The sequence below is a fragment of the Macaca thibetana genome, chromosome 5, assembly GCF_024542745.1.
Source record: "Macaca thibetana thibetana isolate TM-01 chromosome 5, ASM2454274v1, whole genome shotgun sequence".
Lineage (NCBI taxonomy): Eukaryota > Metazoa > Chordata > Mammalia > Primates > Cercopithecidae > Macaca > Macaca thibetana.
This window is the reverse complement of record NC_065582.1, coordinates 20223319-20246858: the sequence shown is the minus strand read 5'-3', so window position 1 is coordinate 20246858 and position 23540 is coordinate 20223319. Positions and strand designations below refer to the sequence as shown.

At 39.7% G+C, this 23540-nt stretch overlaps 1 protein-coding gene across 3 annotated transcripts in view; it reads right to left on the bottom strand.

The window, feature by feature from the left end:
* The window catches only part of LOC126955303 (histone PARylation factor 1), a 31737-nt gene extending 11052 nt beyond the window's left edge, over positions 1 to 20685 (bottom strand). The window contains exons 1-4 of one of the 3 annotated variants that reach the window (XM_050791737.1): positions 20571 to 20685; positions 16218 to 16377; positions 13260 to 13449; positions 4248 to 4346 (exon numbers count right to left, since the gene is read on the bottom strand). In XM_050791737.1, coding sequence (XP_050647694.1) covers positions 4248 to 4346; positions 13260 to 13449; positions 16218 to 16377; positions 20571 to 20618 — 497 coding nt within the window. In that variant the 5' untranslated portion in view covers positions 20619 to 20685. The remainder of the gene's footprint in view (positions 1 to 4247; positions 4347 to 13259; positions 13450 to 16217; positions 16378 to 20570) is intronic. The other 2 variants (XM_050791736.1, XM_050791738.1) reach the window with 2 other exon arrangements.
* Positions 20686 to 23540: the final 2855 nt, after the last annotated feature.

Genomic DNA, 23540 nt, shown 5'->3' with positions numbered 1-23540 from the left:
CTAGTCTTAGCTTCATTGTACTTATCAGGGAAAAAAAAAAAAGGCACAGAGGATAATCAACTTACCCAAGTTGAGAGAGCTAGTAGATTAAACCAGTAGAGTTACCAGTAGAACTGGTAGATTAAAATGCCACAGAAACCCAAGCCATCAAAATCTAACCTCTGATTACAGCACAGTTACACTAAATCTTACCTTCAATTATCACCAGCTGTATGTCTAGAAGGTATGTTTATATCAACCATAAAATGCGGATTTGATCACATCAGTCCCATGTGAATCAATCTTTACAGTCTTCCTCAACACTATGGCATGGCATATAGCCATTCAAGTACCCTGTGCCATGTATTTCCACACTTTCACACACATACTGCTCCCTTACCTAAAGCATCCTTCTTCCCATTCTTTCTAGTAAGTTCTTAGGCATCCATCAAAGCCCACATAGAATATCCTCTTTTACCTCCGCCACTATTGAAGGCACTTGGTAGCTGCCTTCCCATACATATGACATTATTATGACTATCTCTGGAAGTTTTTGTCTCTACCAAAACCTACTCTAACACTTTCCTGTGTGATGCTTAAAGATAAGCTGCAATGTGCAACTGAAGCCATAACCATGAACATGAACATTTTGTGCTGTGACTTTAAACCCATTAGAATGTATTTAATGCAAACGAATTTGTACCTATGCATGTTATATGGCATCATGCAACGGCCCTTTGGAAATAGTGGTTCACTAAGGTATACAGATGGAAGTGTTGAAACTTATATATCGAATTCACTCCATTACATAACTTTATGAAAAAAAAGCGATTGAGCTCACAGTAGTATTATAAGTTTCTCAATCGAATTTTTATTTGAAACCTGGAATTTTATCACTGGCAAAAAATATAGTCAGTCAGTTGTTTTCTTTGGTTCATTTGGGAGAATTACTGCCAGTATCTACACCCAAATAACCAGAGTTTGTCAATGAGTCACTCTTTCTAAAAGTGGGGAAAAGTTCATCGCAAAACTCAATCACACAAGGGCTTTTTTTCCCCCTTGAGACAAACCACAGTACTTCAGTATGAGAAATGCTTTCTATGTATTTCCTATTTCATCACAGAATGTTAAAGAGATGTACTCAGTGGCAGACATCTAATACATGTATACTCCATCACTGACTTTTCTCAGGCACAGGGTCTTGCTATGTCGCTTAGGATGAGCTTGAACTCCTGGGCTCGAGCAATGCTCCCACCTCAACATCCTGAGTAGCCACCATGCCTGGCTCCATCACAAACATTTTTAAATGCATTTGCATGTTCCTGCTGTGAATAATGCAACGACTGCTGCTACTCTGGTGGCACTATCTTGATTCCTGCCAAGGTGACAACAGTATTATCCACCATTACCTTTGTGCCATTGGTGCAAAAATAACATTTTATTATTACAAATAGTTTTGACCCTAAGGGTCCCTGACCCAAGGTCAAAACTATTTACCTCAGCTATTTTAGGAAAAAAAATAAGGCAGAAGGAAAAAAAGAAAAAAATTCCTAATTTTGTTGTTCAAAGATATTTAAAAATTATGTTTACTTCCATATGCATTAGACAGTATGAAATGGAATCATTCTACACTATTGTTATTTGCCCACTTCATAACAAATTCAACAAATCAATAACAAGGTATTATAGTATATGGATAGTTTACATTTACCTAATCTTCCCTATTGCTGGATATGTTGCCAATTTTTCATTTGATAAACAATCTGTAATAAATACACACATTTCTGTACCTGTCCAAAATCCCTTTAATAAATAGCTAGAAATGAAATTGCTAAGTTAAAGGTATAAATGTGTACTTCACACAGTACCTGGCAATGTCACCTATCAAGAAATCTTAGAATATGGTTTTTTAAACATTTTTCAAACTGCTTTCCACAAAAGTTTTACCAATTAACACATCAGTAAGGGTTCTTATACCCTAACCATCATTGGTTATGACCATTCTTTAACCTTTAAAAAAAATCTTTGCTGGCTTAATTTGCATTTCTTTAGTTACTATTAAATTTTGCAGACACAAGATTTAATAACAACTAAAGACAATAAAAATGTGTTGATCAAACGTATGCCTTGAAAGACCTTACTCAGTCTGCCATAAAAATAAATTTTAAAATATATAAAGAAATTAAGTGTTCTGATTAGCTGATTTAAGGAGGTGGTACCCAAAAAACTAAAACCATTATTATACTTAGAAATACTAAAATAGTTATATCTCAAGTAACTTTTTACCCCTGTTTTTGAGATAAATTATTGGAGGTAGTTCCTCAAATACTCACTTGCTGATCTTCACCTAAATTATAAATATTATCGCCCATGTATTTTTCTTTTCTTTTTCATTGTCTGTGTTCTCCAATTAGCTTAAAAAAAAAAAAAAAATACCAGAAGAGTCTTGGGTTATGGTAGATGACCACTACTATGTTATCTTTCTTTTTAAAAAAGATTCAGACATGACTAATAATACAAATGAAAAGTTAGGCTTGTTTTTTAAAAAGAGACAGTCTCACTATGTTACCCAGCCTGAAAAAATGAGGTGTTTCTACATGCCAAGGTATTTATTTATAGAATTAATATTTATGGAGCATCTACTATGGGGCAGATACTGTGCACAAAACAAACCCTCTGCCCGCGTGGAACTTACATGCTAGTGCAAGACACAGACAACAACCAAGAAAACAGGAGTTTCTAATAAAGATGGCACCAATTTAAATGGAATGGTAAATCTGAAGAGTTTATAAGAAGTTATAAATTACAAATACCAAGCAACATTTTATAGGAAACTGAGAGGTATTAGAAAAGAAAGAACATTTTTGGACATCTACAATGTAGCTGCCCTGTAGATAAACCAGGATGAACGTAGCATAGTCTAGTGGTTGTAGTAGGCTGATTTAGTTTGAATTCGCTTTACTGCAAATTTATATTATCAAATCCCAGGGAACAAAAACCCTTTAAAGAGAGAGTCAAAGAAAGAGACTAAAAGAGGTCAAAGAAAAGATAATCTACTTGTATTTGAAGCGATAAAGTTTGCTTTCTTCATTACAATGCAAACTACACAGCGGCTGACAAGTAAAATGGCTTCAAGTCATGTCTGTGGCTGATATAGCAGACTGGCTCACTCAGCTCTATTCCAATCACCTCCCATGAAAGTTTGCTGCATTTCCCTTACTACTCTTGAGCTCAGGCTCCACATGGGACCTAGCTTCTTCCAAGCAGCTGCAATACTTTAAAATCTCTGAGGCAGAAGAGATATCAGGTGGAGGCTGTGCTTCCACAATCTCCATCAGTGAGCACAGCTGTAGAGGCATCTGAGGGTTCTGCAGCAGCTGTAGCTGAGATCCCAGCACCTGGTTCTTAGCCTCAGGCGGGCTGAGAGGCAAACGGTAGGGCATCCATTTACCTGGCCCAGATTAAACCAAAGATAATGTGGTCCTAGAGCCACTCATTGTGGCAGCAGTTCTCGATTTCCCAGCTTCTTGATGGTGGCAGAGACATAAAATCCACTGTAAGCCACACAACTGTCATTCCTGGAAGCTCAGCCTGCTCCCTCAACCCTTCCAAGGATTTTATGACCACCTCTTTTTACTCTATTAAGCCTTTCTGTTTGAACTGTACACAAGTAATGAACTCTTAACAAGCGTTTAAAATCAGATGTCTAACAAAACTGTTCATGTTGCCATGGAATACCTGAGGTCAAGTATTATTTTAAGTAAAATAGTTACATAAGAGGTGTATTTTTTGGTGAAGAGTGACAAAATAACAATATAGATAAGACTACCTGCAAAAGTCATGGAAATTATCTCTAGAAATCTACAATTATGGGCTTGCCTCAAATCTGCTTTGTTTTTTATGGAGACAGAGTCTCACTCTGTCACTCAGGTTGGAATATAGTGGCGCAATCTCGGCTCACTGCAACCTCTGCCTCCCGTGTTCAAGAGATCCTCCTGCCTCAGCCTCCTGAGTAGCTGGGATTACAGGTGTGTGCCACCATGCCCCCAGCTAATTTTTGTATTTTTAGTAGCGATGGGGTTTCCCCATGTTGTCCAGGCTGGTCTTGAACCCCTGATCTAAGCGATCTGCCCACCTCAGCCTCCCAAAGTGCTGGAATTACAGGTGTGAGCCACTGCGCCCTGCCCCTCAAACCCCCTTTGTAATGAACTCATATAGTATAAACGTGGTAAACAAATATAAGAGAAATTGAAATAAAATATTCTTACTTGACTGCAGCAAATACATTATCTCCATTTGGAACAATTATACAATTTTTCTTTGCTTCATTTATACCAACATATACAGGAAGTTCATCAGGAGAATCCCTGTGTAAGCAAAAGACATTAAAAATTTAGCTGCCCTTAATTTATATTATCAGGCAAGTGGGATTTCAGGTCTACAGACAACAATTTACGCCTTTTTTTTTTTTTCCTTTTTTGAGGCCTTTTTTTTTTTAATCATACCAAAGTTTATTGATTACAACAAACAAAAATGTCTGTAATGGAAAAGGCAAGTTGCAGTCATAAAAGATGGCATTCACATTCATTTCAGAAAGCAACAACGGAGATGTAAAAAATTGCTTAAGTGAAAAATGTAATATTGCGTCCCATTTTGCAAGCTGAAAAATTATTTTGTCAACATGTATAAAATCTGCACATTTACATACTACATGTTAAAAAATTCCATCACTACAGTATTATAAATATTGCAAAGTTAGGCTTACATTTATACTGTTGCTGGTGTATATGTAGTAGATATGGAATGTTTTCAGTTTAGTACGTAACAACCTCAAACAATGGACAATAGCTGCGAAAATTACAAAGACATTTCAATAGCTCAAAATTATTCAAATTATAGGTACATCATCCTATTACTATACTTTTTTCCCTTTCTCTGTCACAAATAGGATGATTACATTGTAGTGCTAGGAATACAGCATGGTCTACTTCAAATTATTTGATCTGCTAACCCCACACTAGTCATTTTTTAGCTCTTCAGTAAAATATCTTTTAAAAAGGAAAGCCAGGTCCCTCCCAAGGATCTAGGTTGAGGCCTTTTTTTTTTATAAGGGCATTTTTTAAAAAATGAAACAAAACTTTTAAGCTCCAAGTTTCTTAGGAATATCTATGATAAATCTTATATAATGGAACCTAAAACTAAGATTCTTAGGACCTAGTTGCTTTTATACTCAAATACAAAAAAAAAAAAAAAAGGAAAAACAAGAAAAAGGATTGTAAAACATTACCGATGAAAGGATCTTATTCATGTATATAACCAAATCCTTTTATTTTAAAATTGAGGAAACAAATACTGAGAGGTTAAATCACTCAGCCAAGGTCCTAGTAAGTTAGGACGCTGGCTACAGTATAATTCAATTCGTAGCCCCATGTGCATTCTACTGTACTACAACACTTCTCCCTGGGAATGTTCCTTCTATTACCTTACATTTAATCTTCACTTTAAAGAACAGCATCTCTACTGGTACAAATGGACAAATTTTCCTCCTGGAGTTTCTCTATTTCTTAACCTTCTAAGTATTTTGCATGCATTCATTTAATTCTCATAATATTCCCATCAGGTATGTATAGTTATCCCTATTGTTACAAGACAGGAAACCGAGTCACAGAAAGTCACAGTCACTAATGATACAGGGTCACACAGATAATAAACAAGAGGACCAGTGTGACTCCAGAGACCACTCTTAACTACCATCTGCCACTCTGGCACCTGGCAGCACACGGCTTATTAAGCACAGCTGCTCTAAATTATCTTTCTTGGGCCAAAAGCGCTCTTCTGAACCCAAAAGGGAAAAAAAGGTTTACAAGGAAAGGAAAAATCAGTGAGATTAAACCTAAAGAGTTTACCCATCCTAGGGAAGGTTAAAATGGTAACAGCAAGAACAATAGATGACTCATCTATCCATCAACAGGGGAAAATATGCCATTCACCTTGGATGACTCCCTGAAACTATTGCTACGGAATAAAAGATGAAATGCTCCTATTATTGCAAATACAAAATTGCATGCAGGATTGTGTAAAGACAATGCCAGGTTGGTCTGCCAGAATGAGCCAACAGCGTGTGATGTGCTTCCCCCTGCAGAGAGCCTATGAACGGACATGCAGTCAGGGAGGTTTCACATCACCAAGATTCCTATCCCGGAAAAGCAGATGTTCATAGCTCTGGGAATGGAATGCGACCCTTGTGGAGAGCCTATAACAGATGCATGGGGGGGACGCCTGTCCATATGGATAAGATAGGGCTATAAACGCCCTCATCTTGCCACGGCTCTTCTAGGCCTCTTTAGGGTTAAGACATACTCCCTTCTGAGAATTTCTGGTCTAACCGGTTGTCTAGCTTCACGTCCTGTTTCTATGAATTGTTTGTAACCAGCTTTTGCTGCAACTGTTACTGCTGATCAGTATCTTGCTAATCATAGGTGATGGAAAGACCGTGGTTCTGTTTTAAGGCTCTGTTAGAAATTACTGATGCACACATTATATTGTAAATTCTTATCTCTATACACTGTACTTCTGCATACAGATGTTATGTTAAAGAATTACTTCATCCCCATGTGACCATCTCACCTCATAATCAAACGACTCTAAATCCCTCACTAACCTACCCCACCCTCACTAAACTTAATAAACACTGGTATTTCCAGTGTATTGGCGGCACACGGGACCAGAAGGCGGTGACCCCCCTGGACCCAGCTTTCACTATCTTGTGTGTGTCTATTATTTCTCGACCTGCTGATCCACCTGGGAACAAAGAGAGAGCCCCGCTGCATTGCTGGCTGCTGGCCAGATCCCGCAATATCTGGTGCCCAACGTGGCCTTCTTTGTTCCTCAGCTCAGTGCACTCCGAGTACGGGTTCATGACGACTAGTCTTCAGTCTCAACGGTAAAGTCTCCAGGTACGCTTTTTCCGACTCTCCCCTTTTTGGGTTTGTTGACTGGTATTATTCCAGGGTTATTATGGGACAATCACAGTCTAAACACCAGGCTTATCTGTCTTTTATTAAACTTCTTAAACAGGATAGAATCAAGGCTGATTCCAATAACCTTATTCTCTTATTTCAGACAATTGTAAGACACTGTCCTTGGTTCCCTGACAAAGGTTCTATGGACCTATCAGACTGGGATAGAGTTGGCACCATGCTCTGCCAACTCATGAGAGATGGTGTTTTACTTCCTATTTCTGTTTGGACTGACTGGGCTCTTATTTGTGTTGCTTTACTTCCTTTTCAGTTTGGTGATCCTCTTCAACTGCCACAAGTTAATGCGGATGGTGAGCCGCTCCCTTTACCTCGGGTAGCTGACCCCGCTACTAGCCCTCCTTCTGATGATGAGGAAGAATTCGATCTCTCCTTGTTTTCTCCCCAAGAGGAGGAACCTGGAGATGATCCCCTCCCTCTGCCTCCTATCTTGGAACTTGTATATGTCAACTCTTCTTCTACTAAGCCGTTGCCCCCTCTGCCAGAGGAGGATGTATGGCATTCATCTGAATGGCCTGTTTCTCATTCTTCTCGTCCTTTTGAACCTCTTCCCTCTTCTAAGCCTACTGTTCCTTTCGACGCTCTGGGACCCCTTCTTTCAGAGGCTTGGCACCCTCACTCTCCTTCTCTTCCTCTGCCCCTGCACAATGGATGTATGAGTCACTTCTCTGGGTAGAGCAGTGGATGTTTTCCAAACACAAGTTGGAGGCGTTAATTGAAATTGTTAATAACTTACTACAAGCAAACACTATGGAACCCTCCTTGTCTCCATGGAACTCGCCTGTTTGTTGCACAAAAAACGTCAGGAAAATGGAGGATGGTAACAGACTTGAGAGCCGTTAATGCAGTTATTAAACCTATGGGGGGCGTTACAACCCGGTATGCCCTCCCACTCCATGATTCCTAGGGAATGGCCTTTAATTATCATTGATCTTAAAGACTGCTTTTTTCGTATTCCTTTAGACAAGTCAGACCATGAAAAATTTGCTTTCACTATACCTTTCGTTAACAATTCAGCTCCCGCAGCTAGATATCAATGGAAAGTTTTACCTCAAGGAATGATTAACAGTCCTGCTATTTGTCAGTTGTTTCTTGGTACTGTGTTACAACCTATCCAACAGACTTTTAAAAATAATAACATTCTTCATTATATGGATGATATACTGATTGCTGCTCCCACTAAAGATGAATTAATTCAATGTTTTACTTCTTTAAAATTAGCTATTGCTAATGCAAGACTCCACATTGCTCCTGATAAAATTCAACAAGCCACTCCTTTTCTGTACTTAGGAATGCAGCGAGAAGCTCACTCCATTAAGCCCCCAACAGTCCAACTTCGTACTGACAATTTAAACACCTTAAATGATTTTCAAAAATTACTAGGTGACATCAATTATCTCAGACCAACCCTAGGCATCCCTACTTATGCATTATCTCATCTATTTGCCACTCTATCAGGAGATACAGATTTAAACAGCCCTTGCCCTCTATCTAAACCACCAAAACAAGAGTTGTCTTTGTAGAACAAAGAGTGAGAGAGGCACAAGTCTCTTGTATCTACCCAAATTTGCCTTTACAATTTTTAGTTTTTCCTTCCATCCACTCTCCTACGGGACTTATAGTATAAAATGATTCTCTAGTTGAATGGGTATTTCTTCCTAATTCAGCCTCTAAACCTCTTTCAATATATCTTGATCAAATGGCCACTTTGATTGGATTAGGACATCAATGTATCAACGGCTTTGATCCAAACATTATTGTGGTCCCTTTGTCAAAAAATGAAGTTTAACATGCCTTTTCCACATTTTTGTGCTGGCCGACTAATCTGGCTGACTTCATTGGCACTACTGATAATCATTTGCCTAAGTCAAAATTCTTTCAATTTCTACAAAATACTTCCTGGATTCTACCAAAACTTACTCGTTCATCACCACTAGAGGCAGCCGTTACCATTTTTACCGACGGATCCAGTAATGGAGAGGCAGGGTATGCAGGACCAAAAGATAAAGTCATTTCTACTCCATATACTTCTGCTCAAAAAGCCAAGTTGTTTGCTGTTATCTCTGCATTACAGGATTTTGATCGGCCTCTTAATATTGTCTCTGACTCAGCTTATGTAGTCCATGCCACTAAGGCAATAGAAACAGCTACCATCAAAAATATTACTGACACTAATCTATTTTCCTTGTTCCCTGTGTTACAAAAAACTGTCAGAAATTGAAACCACTCTTTTTTCATCACTCACTTTCGATCTCATACTAATTTGCCTGGACCTTTATCTAGTGGTAATCATAAAGTTGATACTCTAGTTTCTCTAGCCATTCAGATGCAGAACAATTTCATCAACTCATACTAATGCCTCAGGTCTTAAACATAAATATTCTCTCAGTTGGAAACAAGCTAAACAAATTGTACAACACTGTTCTCAATGTCAGTTTCTTGTCTTACCCACACAATCTCCCAGAGTTAATCCCCGAGGCCTTCTCCTAATGCTATCTGGCAAATGGATGTTACTCATGTTCCTTATTTTGGAAATTTAGCTTATATGCATGTCACAGTTGACACCTTTTCCAATTTCATCTGGGCTACCTGTCAAACCGGAGAAGCCACTTCTCACGTTAAAAAACATGTTTTCATGTTTTGCAGTTATGGGAATTCCTAGTGAGCTCAAAACAGACAATGGTTCAGCCTATTGCAGTAAAGCTTTAAAAAATTTTCTTGATCAGTGGCATATTAAACGTATTACTGGTATCCCTTATAACCCACAAGGCCAAGCTCTTGTAGAAAGAACAGAACTTTAAAATTACAATTACTTAAACAAAAAGAGGGGGATAAGGAGTTGTCTACCGCTCACATACAACTAAACTTGGAATTGTTCACGTTAATTTTTCTTAATATTCCTAAATCTAGTTCTGTTACTGCTGCTGAAAAACATTTCTCTGGTAACTGTCCCACGGTAAACCATGGAGGGGAAGTATGGTGGAAAGATGTTCAATCTAATATACGGTCAAAAGATTCTATTTTAACGTGGGGAAGAGGCTATGCTTGTGTTTCCCCAGGTGAACATCAATCTCCTGTTTGGATTCCTGTTAGACACCTGAAATTGTGTCCTGAAGATGCATGCAACAACAAGACAGAGAAATTTGCTGAAAAAATGCTACAGCAGGAAACAACTAACACATCCAATGGTCAAAAAGAAGAAAATGACCACGCTAACTCGTTTACGACAGACAATCCAGTCCGTCATCCTAAACAACTTGTCTGCAGCGATCCAGGTCTGCCTCAACCTCTGCCTCCTCCTGATGACACTGATCCTTCTACCCTCTGCACACCACAGACTGTTAAAAACTATACATATTGGGCCTATATTCCTTTTCCTCCTCTTATTTGAGCCATGACATGGATGGATGCTCCTATCAAGGTCTATGTTAATGATAGTGTTTGGATGCCTGGTTCTGTAGATGATCGTTGTCCTGCCCAACCTTCAGAAGGAACCCCTTCCAATATCACTTTAGGTTGTAGGTATCCACCTTTGTGCCTCGGACCCACTAATGGATGTCTCTCATTAGATATTCAAACTTGGGCAGTCACACTACCATCTAGTCACTCTGTCCCTCCTGTAGGACACTTGGTATCAGGGTTCTCATTAAAACCTCTAAAACAGATCAAAATAGGAATCACTGATTATATTCACACATCCCAATATAAGCCTTTAGGAACTGCGTGTCCCCTGAACTTGTCTTCAAATACTGACAAATTAATATGGAAGGATTGTGTTAGTCCAGAAGGAACTGTGTTATTTAATTCTTCTCACTACACCATTGTTGATTGGGCTCCTGAAGGTCATATTACTAATGATTGCCGTTAAGGTCACAGAGATTGTCAACATTTTCTCTATGATATTACTTACCAAAAAAGTAGTGACAACCCTCCCCTATTATGTCGTATATTTAACTCCTTTTTTCCTTTTAAGTGGAAAGGGGCAGGGGTTGCCACTGCAAAGCCAAGGCTCATTGTTCCCCACTTAGGACTTGAACATTCAGAATTATGGAGATTAACCATAGCTATGACTGGTATGAGAGTTTGGGCTGGAGAAAGTGTTATAAGTAAATCCACCTTGTCACCTCGAAAACTAAGATAACAGATTGATTTATACTACTATTTTCACACAGCCAAAAATATCACTATGGCAATCGTCAAAAGGTCAATTCAAAGACGGGATAGTAAAGACTATGAGGACTTATACCCCCCCATTGCTAATGTGCCCCCACCACCTCTCGTACAACCTATTCCCCCCACCCCACATTCACAAAAAAGAATACCATCCCAAAATATATATACTATCTATATGGAATCCAACAAAACTATACCACTTAAAAGTTGTGTTAAAACACCATATATGCTATTAGTAGGAAAGATGCATATTAATTCAAACACCAACATAATTACCTGTGTTAATTGTTACTTGTATACTTGTATTGACTCATCCTTTAATCAATATCATAGTATTTTAATAGTCAGAGCCAGCAAAGGTATTTGGCTCCCCGTAGCCTTACATAGGCCTTGGGAATCTTCCCCTTCTATCCAGGTCATTAATAATATTCTACAGAAAATTCTTAAAAGGAGTAAATGATTTATTTTTACATTAACTGTAGTAATAATGGGCTTGATTGCTGTTACTGCAACTGCTGCTACTGCTGGAGTTGCATTACATCAATCTATTCACGCTGTTCATTTTGTGGATAAATGGCAAAAAATTCTACTCAGATGTGGAATTCTCAGTCAAGTATTGATCAAAAATTGGTCAATCGAATTAATGATCAATTAACAAACTGTTATATGGATGGGAGATAAAATTATGAGTCTAGAACATAGATTACAAATGCAATGTGATTGGAATACTTCTGATTTTTGTATAACTCTGTTCCAATATAATGAATCTGTTCACAATTGGGAATCAGTAAAACGTCATTTACAAGGAAGTGAAGATAATTTAAGTTTAGACATAAGCAAGCTCAAAGAACAGATTTTTGAGGCCTCTCAAGCACACTTAACTGCTTTACCTGGTGCTGAAGTTTTAGACTGTATCTGTAAGGGGTTATCTAATCTCAACCCCATTCAATAGGCAAAATCTTTGGGAGGATTCACTATCGTTAATTTTGTTCTGTGTATAATTTGTGCTATTAGTTTATTGTTCATGTGTAAAGTTGGAAAAAATATTCTTCAATCCAATTGTGATCAGCAGCAAGTATGATTGCTACGGTTCATTTAAATCAGAGAAAAGGGGGAGATGTAGGGAGACCCCCTGAAACTATTGCTACGGAATAAAAGATGAAATGCTCCTATTATTGCAAATACAAAATTGCATGCAGGATTGTGTAAAGACAATGCCAGGTTGGACTGCCAGAATGAGCCAACAGCGTGTGATGTGCTTCCCCCTGCAGAGAGCCTATGAACGGACGTGCAGTCAGGGAGGTTTCACATCACCAAGATTCCTATCCCGGAAAAGCAGATGTTCATAGCTCTGGGAATGGAATGCAACCCTTGTGGAGAGCCTATAACAGATGCATGGGGGGGGGCGCCTGTCCATATGGATAAGATAGGGCTATAAACGCCCTCATCTTGCCACGGCTCTTCTAGGCCTCTTTAGGGTTAAGACATACTCCCTTCTGAGAATTTCTGGTCTAACCGGTTGTCTAGCTTCACGTCCTGTTTCTATGAATTGTTTGTAACCAGCTTTTGCTGCAACTGTTACTGCTGATTAGTATCTTCCTAATCATAGGTGATGGAAAGACCGTGGTTCTGTTTTAAGGCTCTGTTAGAAATTACTGATGCACACACTATACTGTAAATTCTTATCTCTGTACACTGTACTTCTGCATACAGATGTTATGTTAAAGAATTACTTCATCCCCATGTGACCATCTCACCTCATAATCAAACAACCCTAAATCCCTCACTAACCTACCCTGCCCTCACTAAACTTAATAATAAATGCTGGTATTTCCAGTGTGCTGGTGGCACCGCGGGACCAGAAGGCAGTGACCTCCTGGACCCAGCTTTCACTATCTTGTGTGTGTCTATTATTTCTTGACCTGCCGATCCTCCTGGTAACAAAGACAGAGATCCGTTGCATTGCGGGCTGCTGGCCAGATTCTGCAATAGGTGAGGCTAGTGAATAACTATTTATCCTCATTAGCAGGACAGCAGCTATATTTTAGAGGTGAAGAAAAGATCCTTTACCTGAAATACCCCATGTGGTACTGAGTTTTATTATCTCCAATAATAATGGTCTGGAACTCAGGAGGATCATAGTAAAACCTCCAATGAAGGTTAAAATTCAGGCCTGTTGATTTTTTCTTCGTTTTATGTTTTCCAGCAAGGATATCATAAGGACCAACTAATTGAAGTCCAAGGCTTGCAGAAAGTGAATCTATAAAGAAAATAAATTTAGACAATACTTTCTAGAGACAGATAGGAAATAATGCTTTTAGTTAGTAAACTATTTCTAAGCAATTGTCTTTAAAAGTTTCTAAAGTAAAAGAAAATCTTGAGCTATGTGTGAAGATGTCAGTTATAAACATTCAATAGAAAAGAAGTCAGAGTAACAGGAAAAGTGGCATTTACGTTTAGGATTTCCTCTTAAATTTATCACTGAATTAGCCTAACATTTTAAACACTGCTGTTGTTTCTTATTTTAGCCAAAGCAAGACTGGTTAGCATTTCTACAGGCCCATTACCACACTGCAGTTAGCCTCAAATACTTGTAGCACACACAGGTTAAGGGAGAGAAAGATAGCAAAGATGTGTGGATTAAGAGGAGTAAACAACAGACCAGGTGCGGTGGCTCACACCTGTAATCCCAGCACTTTGGAAGGCTGAGGTGGGCTGATCACCTGAGGTCAGGAGTTCGAGACAAGCCTGGCCAACATGGCAAAACCCATCTCTACTAAAAATACAAAAATTAGCCGGGTGTGGTGGCTCACGCCTGTAATCCCAGCTACTGGGGAGGCTGAGGTACAAGAATCACTTGAACCCTGGAGGTGGAGGTTGCAGTGAAATGAGATAGCGCCATTGCACTCCAGCCTGGGTGACAGGGTGAGACTCTGTCTCAAAAAATAAATAAATAAATAAATAAGTAAAAAAACATTTCTATCCCCTTTCCTCTACCTTAGGTAATCACACCAGATTCCCCTGACTCTTTGACGATCTATTTGGCCAACCCTAACCCTGGATGACTCCGTCTTCCTTCTCTATTCACAGATCACAGACAGGGAGTGTTCACAAACCACAAAAACATGAAGTCTGTGCAAATGTACAATGCATAACCTCAAATGGGTCCTTGCTTCTAAGACGGAGGGGAGCACTCCAGGCAGGCCCCAGTTTTATAAGGAGGTAAGGATGAAGAAAGCAAAAAAATTCCTGGAAGAGGTAATAACATGAATAGAAGCATGGAGATAATTTGACAGGAAAAATAGTTCAGCTGAACTAGAGCTTAGGAGAGCATACACTAATTTTTAAAGCATTAAGAAAACTAAAACCGTCCATCTCATTAGCCAAAGATAACAGTTAATAGTCTATTATACAGTAACAAATTTCCACACTCGCCACCCCCATGAACAGATACAAATCTGGAACAAACTGAGGGTTGTTTTGTAATCTGCTTTTGTCCTCCATCCTGTCCCATTTAAATTTTCTGAATATTTTTCCATGCTATTCAATGTTATTTTACGTGATTTTTTAATAGGGCATGATACTGCATTATAAAGAGGTAACCATCTATTCTCTTACTGAGGGATATTTACTATTTCTTTTTTTTGTTTTAAAATGTTTCAGTGAACATCTTTGCTAATAAATGTTTGTATACAGGTATGACTATTTTTAAAGAAACAACTACACAGTTCTGTTTTGATCTACTGGCAAAATTCAGCATATGTATCAATATACATTTCCATCAATGGTGTATGACAGTGCTTACTAGTTAAAAAATTTAAATAGTATTGTGCGAAGTAATGATCACAGCCCATTAACAGTTTCTTTATCCCTTCAGAGACAAAATAAGCACACAGAAAAGTACACAGGGATATGTGTGCACTCCCTCTCCCCACCCTCCCGTTTTAAAAAATATACTAATGGTAGCATATTCTATACACTCTTCTTTTTCACTTATTTCATGCATGATAGTTTATTGTTTCCTAAAAATCTGCTTCATGCTTAAAAGCAATGAATGATCTACTGAAGAGATGTGGTATTGGTAGGCATTTAAGCCATTTCCCATTTTTTGTGTAAGTAAACATCCTCACACAAAATTCTTAGTTTATGTAATCCATAAGAGAAGTGCTTGGAAGCAGAACTGTTATAACTCCTGCAACATATGAAAGAGCTTGCTTTCCTTCACATTCCCCCAGAATGTAATGAAATTATTTACCTTTGCCAAAAAAATAGGTGACAGTGGCATTACTACAGCATTAATCTATATTTCTTTCTATATTTTCTCTTACCAGAAATATCTTGGAAAATATTCCTTTTCTATGAACAGTTTATATCCTTGGTTAGGTTTTTTTCTTTTTTTTGAGACAAGGTCTTGCGCTCTGTCACCCAGGTTGGAGTGCAGTGGCGCAATCTTGGCTCATTGAAGCCTCTGCCTCCCAGGTTCAAGCAATGATCATGCCTCACCCTCCCGAGTAGCTGGGACTACAGGTGTGCGCCACCATGTCCACCTAAGTTTTGTATTTTCAGTAGAGACAGGGTTTCACTGTGTTGCCCAGGATGCTCTCAAATTCCTGACCTCAAGTGATCTCCCTGCTTCGGCCTCCCAAAGTGCTGGGGTTACAGGCATAAGCCACCATGCCTGGGCAATTATTGTATGTTTTAGAGACGGAGTCTTGCTCTGTCACTGAGGCTGGAGTGATCAGAGCTCACTGCAACCTCGAACTACTGGGCTTAAGGAGGGATCCTTCCATCTCAGTCTCCCAAGTAGCTGAGACTATAGGCACATGCAACCATGCATAGTTTTTTTTTTTTTTTAAATTTTTTCTAGAGAAGAGGTCTCACTATGTTGACCAGGTTGGTCTCAAACTCCTGGCCTCAGGCGATCCCCCTCCCTCAGCTGGGATTACAGAGTGTGAGCTACCACACCCAGCTCGTTTCCTATTACATTACCTTTTCCATGAATACAAGAATGATTCTGGAGCAACTCACCAGATGGCTTTTCAGGATCAAGTTCTTCACAGAACTTCCAGAAGTGATAGAAATCTTCAGGTAAAGAAAGCTTATAATGATTTTCTATTTCTTTTCGAAGGTCACTGGAGATATCAGCTTCACAGAATTTACTTTTCTTCTCATCAACTGTTTTTTCACACTGAAAATTAGCACACAAACTTTAGTTCTCCAAATTATCTTTAGTAATTTCAGTAACTCTCCTTGCATAACAGTATCACTCACTCTTGTTCACCCAGCTCTATGAAATACATGTGTTTTCCTCAAAACTCTCTAAATGGTATTTGAGTAAAATCTGGGAATTCATTTGGGCACAGGAAAAAAGAGTAGTTTATATGGTGGTTAAGAGGAATCCACACAGCAAGTCCTTAAATATATTTTTGTAAGATAATGGAAACCACAAAAACCAAAAAGGCAAAAAAAAAAAAAAAAAAGAAATAAAGAGTAGGAAGAGAGGAATAAAGAATTTTTCCCTCTTTTGGTTAAAGGTGTGAGTCTTTTAAACAGATTCATTGATCACACCAGAAACAGTCAGAAGTAACTGGATATAAGCAATTCATCAGTTAAAAAGCTGTTTCTCCATAAAAAAGGATGAGTTCACATCTTTTGTAGGGACATGGATGAAGCTGGAAACCATCATTCTCAGCAAACTATCGCAAGGAAAAAAAAAACCAAACACAGCATGTTCTCACTCATAGGTGGGAACTGAACAATGAGAACACTTGGACACAGGGTGGGGAACATCATACACCGGGGCCTGTCGTGGGGTGGGGGGAGGAGGGAGGGATAGCATTAGGAGATATACCTAATGTAAATGATGAGTTAATAGGTGCAGCACACCAACATGGCACATGTATACATACGTAACAAACCTGCACATTGTGCACATGTACCCTAGAACTTAAAGTATAATTAAAAAAAGAAAAAAAAAAAAAAAAAAAAAAAAGGCTGTTTCTTCAGCAACATCCAGAGTTGTATCTGAGCTATTCATTACCCAGCCTTAAAAACAGATACCTCCTTTTGATTTTCCAAATAAAGAGGGAAAGTTAGTGACAATGTTAAACATCCACAGTTCCTAACAAAGCTAGCAGAATAGCACTAAACTCTAGGCCAAAAATCCAATTATTTCAGAAAAGGCCTTTAAATGCCAGGATTAAGTTACAATACTCATCTCTAGGACTCCCACAGTATAGGTTCATTACATAAGTATGCTAGGTTTTATAATGCCTACTAGATATTTGATAAATTTCTGTCAAGACAATATGCTTAATGGGAGGTTATGTATGTTTAGTTTACTAAGAAGCAATCTGTTTTTCTTTCTATGAACCTAGATTCTTTCTTTTTGGATTGAGTTCTTTCCTTTCCTACCTAGAGCAGTGGTTCTCAACCGGTGGTGATTTTGCCCCCCAGGGGACATTTGGAGACCTATTTAGTTGTCACCAGTCGGAAGAAGGGTGCTAGTGGGGCAGAGGCCAGGTATGCTCCACATTCTACAATGCCCAGGATAGGCATCCTCCACCAGGACTACTGGCCCCAAATGTCAACAGTGCTCAAGTTGAGAAATTCTGAGCTAGATGATTCTCATATTTATATTCTTGTATTTTTCCAGTAGTCTGAAGTTTATTAATGTTATGTCAGGTATCATTCAACGTCTACAAAATGTAATCAGATGACACAAGAATGGTCATGATGGCATTGATTCCAAGAGCAAACAAAACAGAACAAATGAAATACCTATTGTTAGAATAGTTATAAGGCTTCCAAACAATAGACTATTACACTTAATACTACAGTTGACCCTTGAGCAACAAGGGTTTCAATTTTGTGGACCCACTTATACACGAATTTTTTTTTCCAACCAAATGCAAATAAAAAAATACAGTATTCTTGGGATGCAAAATCCACTTATAGAGGGGGCCAACTTTTCATATACTCCGGTTCCACAGGAACAACTTTGGAACTTGGGGACGCTCAGATTTGGGATACATGGAAATGTATTACTGCATACTAGACTATTAACTGTTTTCTTTGGCTAATGAGATGGATGGTTTGTTTTCTTGTTGCTTTAAAAATTAGTGTATGCTCTCCTAAGCCTCTGGAACCAATCTCTGTCCTGTACCGAATGGTTACTGCATGGCTACACAATATGGACCAATCTATAGTAAATATTTTTAATGAGGAAAAAAGCCTTTGATTATATGCAGCATGATAGCCTTTTTATGAAGTTCAAAAACTAAGAATAAATATTGTTTAGGTATACACTCATAGGAGATAAGCCTATTTTTAAAAGGCAAGGGAAAACAAAATTCAGGATAGCTACATCAAACATAATTGACAGGAAGAAGTTAGGCTGAACCCATAGGAGAGGAACACGTTTAGATGTAGAGCTGTTGTCTTGTTTCAGCTTTGGGGTTGAGCAATGGGTTCACAGCTGTTTATTACTTAACATAAATAAGATCAAAGACAATCATGAATATAGTAACAGTTTATTATGCTAAGGATTATAATGTGTCTGATTAAAAAAAAAAACACAACACGTTGAACAAAAAGGCTGTTGAAAAATGAATCCAGAAGTATCAATAACAGCAAATAGTAAAGATCATAGTAAAAACAAGTAGTAAGTCGTACTTCTTGAGAACTTATTTTGTGCTATTTCACTGTTCTAAGCACCTTCTGTGGATTAACTCATTTAGTCCTCAACTGTCTCATCACTAGATACTATTAACCTCATCTTACAGCTGAGGAAACTGACGTTAACTTCCCTATGTCCCTAACTAGGAAGTGGAAGAGAAGGGATTTAAACTCAGGTTTAAATCTGGCTCCACAGCACATTCTCAACCACTTCACTATGTTGCTTCTCCAACAGCAAATATAGAACAGTAGGAATATATGAAGTCCTGAGCTATCCTGTCTTCTGTTTTTACAGCAGTCTTTGTTCAGACTTTCAAAGACTGGCTCCAACTGAAGATGTTAGAAAAGGCTGAATCTCCTTGCTGAAAGGCAGTTTTGCATAATGGTTAGGTTGCCTGGGTAGACTCCTGACTCTACTGATTTCCAACCTTAGGCAAGTTACATAACCTCTCTGTGTTTTCTTTTCTCATCTGCAAAAAAGGGCATACAGTGCCTATATCACAGGGTTGTTACAAGGAATGTTATTATATGTAAAAATATACAGGACAGTCCTAGCACATAATACACAAATGCTGGCCTTTATGGTTATAGTCTCTATAGACTCATCTTCATTTCTGGTATTGTATTTCTAGTTAAGCACATCACTCCACCAAAGCAGTTCTTCACTGCACCTTCAAAGAGAATTTTTTCAGCTGTGCCTTAACTCACACACTAGTTCAGCATCTCCATATCCCTAACAACTAGAATTTAGAACACCTGTCCCCTTCGGAGGCTACTCTTCTTCTTTGCCCTGGTATTCCTAGAGTGCATGAGCCAATATGAAGAATGCCTATACGCACGGCCCTTTAACAGTTAATTAACCCCTCTAAGACTGTCTCACCCTGTCCGATTTATGGCACTGCCAGAGGAATTTTTCTAAAACTTTAGTTATCACAACGGCACCTCTTTCCTGCCTGATTCCCCTTATTGCTACTGTGGAGGTTACAGAACTTCCGAAATCGTAGTAAAGTACGAGAGAATGCACATACTTTCTCGTCCTCCCCTCTCAGTAGTGCTTTTATGATCAGGTCCCTCTTTCCCATTTCCCTGGCTCTAGCCAAGCCGAACGCTCCGCTAAGCCCAAACATCTCCTACAGTTTTTTGTCTCAAAATCTTATTCATCTGCCTTCAAAACCCTTTTTCAAAGAGTTGTCTTAAAAGTCTTCTTTAACACCCCCTGGGACTTGTTAAATCCTCCTTCAGTGTTTCCATAGCACTTTTTACACACCAGCTTTATAATCCCAAACAAAAAAGTAACAGTAGACTGCGTATTCGCTTGTGCCCCTCCTCCCCAGGCCGGGGGCTCAAGGAGCAGGGGCAGGCGGGTTGACCCCGAATCCGCAGCGTCCCGCACAATGTCTAGAATGTAATCGGTTCCCCATCAATCTGGTTGGGCGAATGAATGAACCGCCGGCTGGCTTAATCCGTTTCCCCAGGAAATGCGCCAAGAGGAGCTGGGCAGAAGACGCGGAAGCCCTACTTTCCTTGTCCAACCCCCTGCAGGGCGCGAAACAGCGGCCCTGGGCAGGGTCCCCGCAGCAAACCGCAGCCCCCAGACACACAGCAAGCTTAATAATCACTGGATGAATGAAACGCGCTGCCTCCTGGTGCCCTAGCTGTCACCCAAAGCGCCCCGCGTAGCCCGCACAGCCTTTCCGGCAGTACCTGCGGCCCCTCCCCGCCGGGCCTGCGCTTCCCGCCACCGCCGACCATTCTGCAGCTGCAGCGCCAGCAGAATTCCCCGATACGCGGCCGCTTCCGAGCGCCCCCAACTGCTTCCGGGTTCAAAAGCCTCCAATCCGAATCTCAGCGCCGCCAGGGCGCGCCATTTAGGGGAAAGGCCCCGCCCATTCCCCGCCCCCTGAGACCTGGCGCCGGGCGCATTGAGGCCCCGCCCACTCCCCTAATGGGCGCGGGAAAGGAGCGTCTTCTGTCTGCGTAGTCTGCATCTAGGCTTTCAGGAGCATCTTCCAGGCTCGCTCCAGAGACCCCCTAGACTCCTGAATCTGAATCCGTTAGAATGGTCCAACCTTCCTCTTTAGGTGTCTACTAGAGGCAAGTTTGGATGTATGCGGCTGTCCTCAATACAGCCCCTTCCTTGTTTTTTCTTCATTTATATTTACTTAAAATATTAATCCTTTTCTCCTTCTCCCCCATCCCTCTCTCTCCCCTACTTTACGGTTATTGGCTTACACTAATTCAATCCCGATTATCTCCAAGAAGGAAATCAATGTCTGTCGGTCTCTGTCTTCGTACCGTCGTCTTATAGGTACAATTTGGACTGTTTTTTCTCTACACCCCTGATACGCAAAGTGTAGTACCTGAACCAGCAGCCTCAGCATCCTGAGGGAATTTGTTAAAAACGCCAAATCTCAGGCCCTACCCCGACTTACTGAATCAGTATCTGCATTGCAACAAGATCCCCTGGTAATTCCTGTGCACATCAAAATCTGGAAGGCACAGCTCTCAACTGATGTCCTTGGGCCTCCTTCACATCCATCATGGGAAGGTCTTATTCCTCATTCCTGAGATGAGTTCTCTATTTCCTGAATCTGTGTCTTCCTTTTTCTTGATTATATATCCTCATGTTGTGGAACATAGCCGCCAATAGTTCCTTAAGGGAGGCTGCTGCCAGGTCTTTTTTCCCACAGAGCGTGCATATCTGGAACTGTTTTTATTCTGGCTGAGCACAGAGTTCTAGGTTGAAAATAATTTTCACCCGGAATATTGGAGGGCTTGCTCCACAATATTTTAGCTTCCAGAATTGCTGAGAAACTCTATGTCATTATATTTCCTTCTCCTTCACAGGTCACTAAATTTCTTGATATGTAAACCACTTTCGTTTCTGTTTTGTTTTGTCTCAAGAAGCTTTAGGATCTTTTCTTTATTCACAGTGTTCTAAGACACAATCTAGTGTCCTGGTTAGGGGTCTTTTCTCATTCCTATTGGTCAGTTTTTCAATCCTGAAACATATGTTCTTCAGTTATGGGAATTCTTCTGGTATTATTTATTTCATCATTTCTTCTACCCACCCCCTTATTATAGCTCTTCTTTTTTTGAAATTTGTTATTTAGATCGTGGACCTTCTTGGCTGATGTTTTTTCTTACCTGTCCGGCCGTATTTTCTATGTCTTCATCTTTTTATTCTACTTTCTCTGTGACTTTTTCAACTTAATTGGACAAATGACTATCAGATTACTCTCTTTATTATACCTTTATTCCTAAGTGCTCTTAATTCTCTGTTCTTTTATAGCATTACATTATTTTTCATGAATATAGCTCCTTTTATTTTTGAATATGTCAATTATAGGGTTTTTAAAAAATGCTTTCTACACAACTCTGCATTGACTTTGTTTCTTTTGAGCCTTTTTTGGTTGTTTGTTTATATTTGGTCCCTGTTGTTTCTGCTAGAGACATTCTTCATCTTGTGTGGTGATCCTTGCTGTCAATTTATATGTAAAATGAGGCTCTGAAAGGGTGCTTTGGGGACATAGACAAGGCTTGTTCACTGCTGGACAAGGTGTAAGATGATGGGGGCAAGGACCAGCTGTTTATTTTCTTCCAGAGAGTAATCTTCTAATTACTCGCTTTGAGAATATACAGACTTCTTGGAGCCCAATGCGGGAAGGAGGCTGGGAATCTTAATAATTTCATTATATGCACTGTATTAGTCCTGGTTCTCCAGAGAAACAGAACGAATAGATATCTACTTATCTGTATCTATACGTATATCTGTATCTACCTATCTATTAGCTCATGTGATTATGGGGGTTGAGACGCCGCACAATCTGCTGTCTGCAAGCTAAAGACCCGGAAAGCCCATATTGTAGTTTGAAGCCCTGATAACTGGGGAGCCGATGGTGTAGATTCTAGTTCGAGTTGAAGTCCTGCAAACCAGGATCACCAAGGGCAGGAAAAGATCAAAGATTCAGTTCAAGAAATCTAGCAGAGAGAGAGTGAATCCTCCCTTCCTCTACCTTTTTGTTTTATTCAGACCGGAATGGATAAGACGATGCCCACCCACATTGGTGAGGGTAATCTCTTTTACTCAGGGCCCTCACAGACACTCAGAAATACCATTTAACCAGGTATCTGGGCATCCTGTGGTCCAGTCGAGTTGACACATAAAATTAACTCTCCACCGGGTGTGGTGGCTTATGCCTGTAATCTCAGCACTTTGGGAGGCCAAGGTGGGTGGATCACTTGAGGTCAGGAGTTCAAGACCAGCCTGGCCAATGTGGTGAAACCCCATCTCTACTAAAAATACAAAAATTAGCCAGGCATAGTGGTGCATGCCTGTAGTCCCAGCTACTTGGGAGGCTGAGATACAAGAATCACTTGAACCTGGGAGGCGGAGGTTGTAGTGAGCTGAGATCACACCACTGCACTCCAGCCTGGGCGACAGTGAGACTCCGTCTCAAACAAAAATAAAATAAGATTTAATTATCATGCATGCCTTCACTTAACACCACTGTTTCATAATAGCATTTTTACCTTTAGCTGTGTCTGGTGTCCCTGAATCCATATTCTGATTCCATATCTCCCAAAAGAAACAATCTTCAGGTTGGGAATGAGGGATAGAGAATGTTTCCCTGACTTTGCCCAGGGAGGAAATCTAGGAGTCTTAACTGCTTC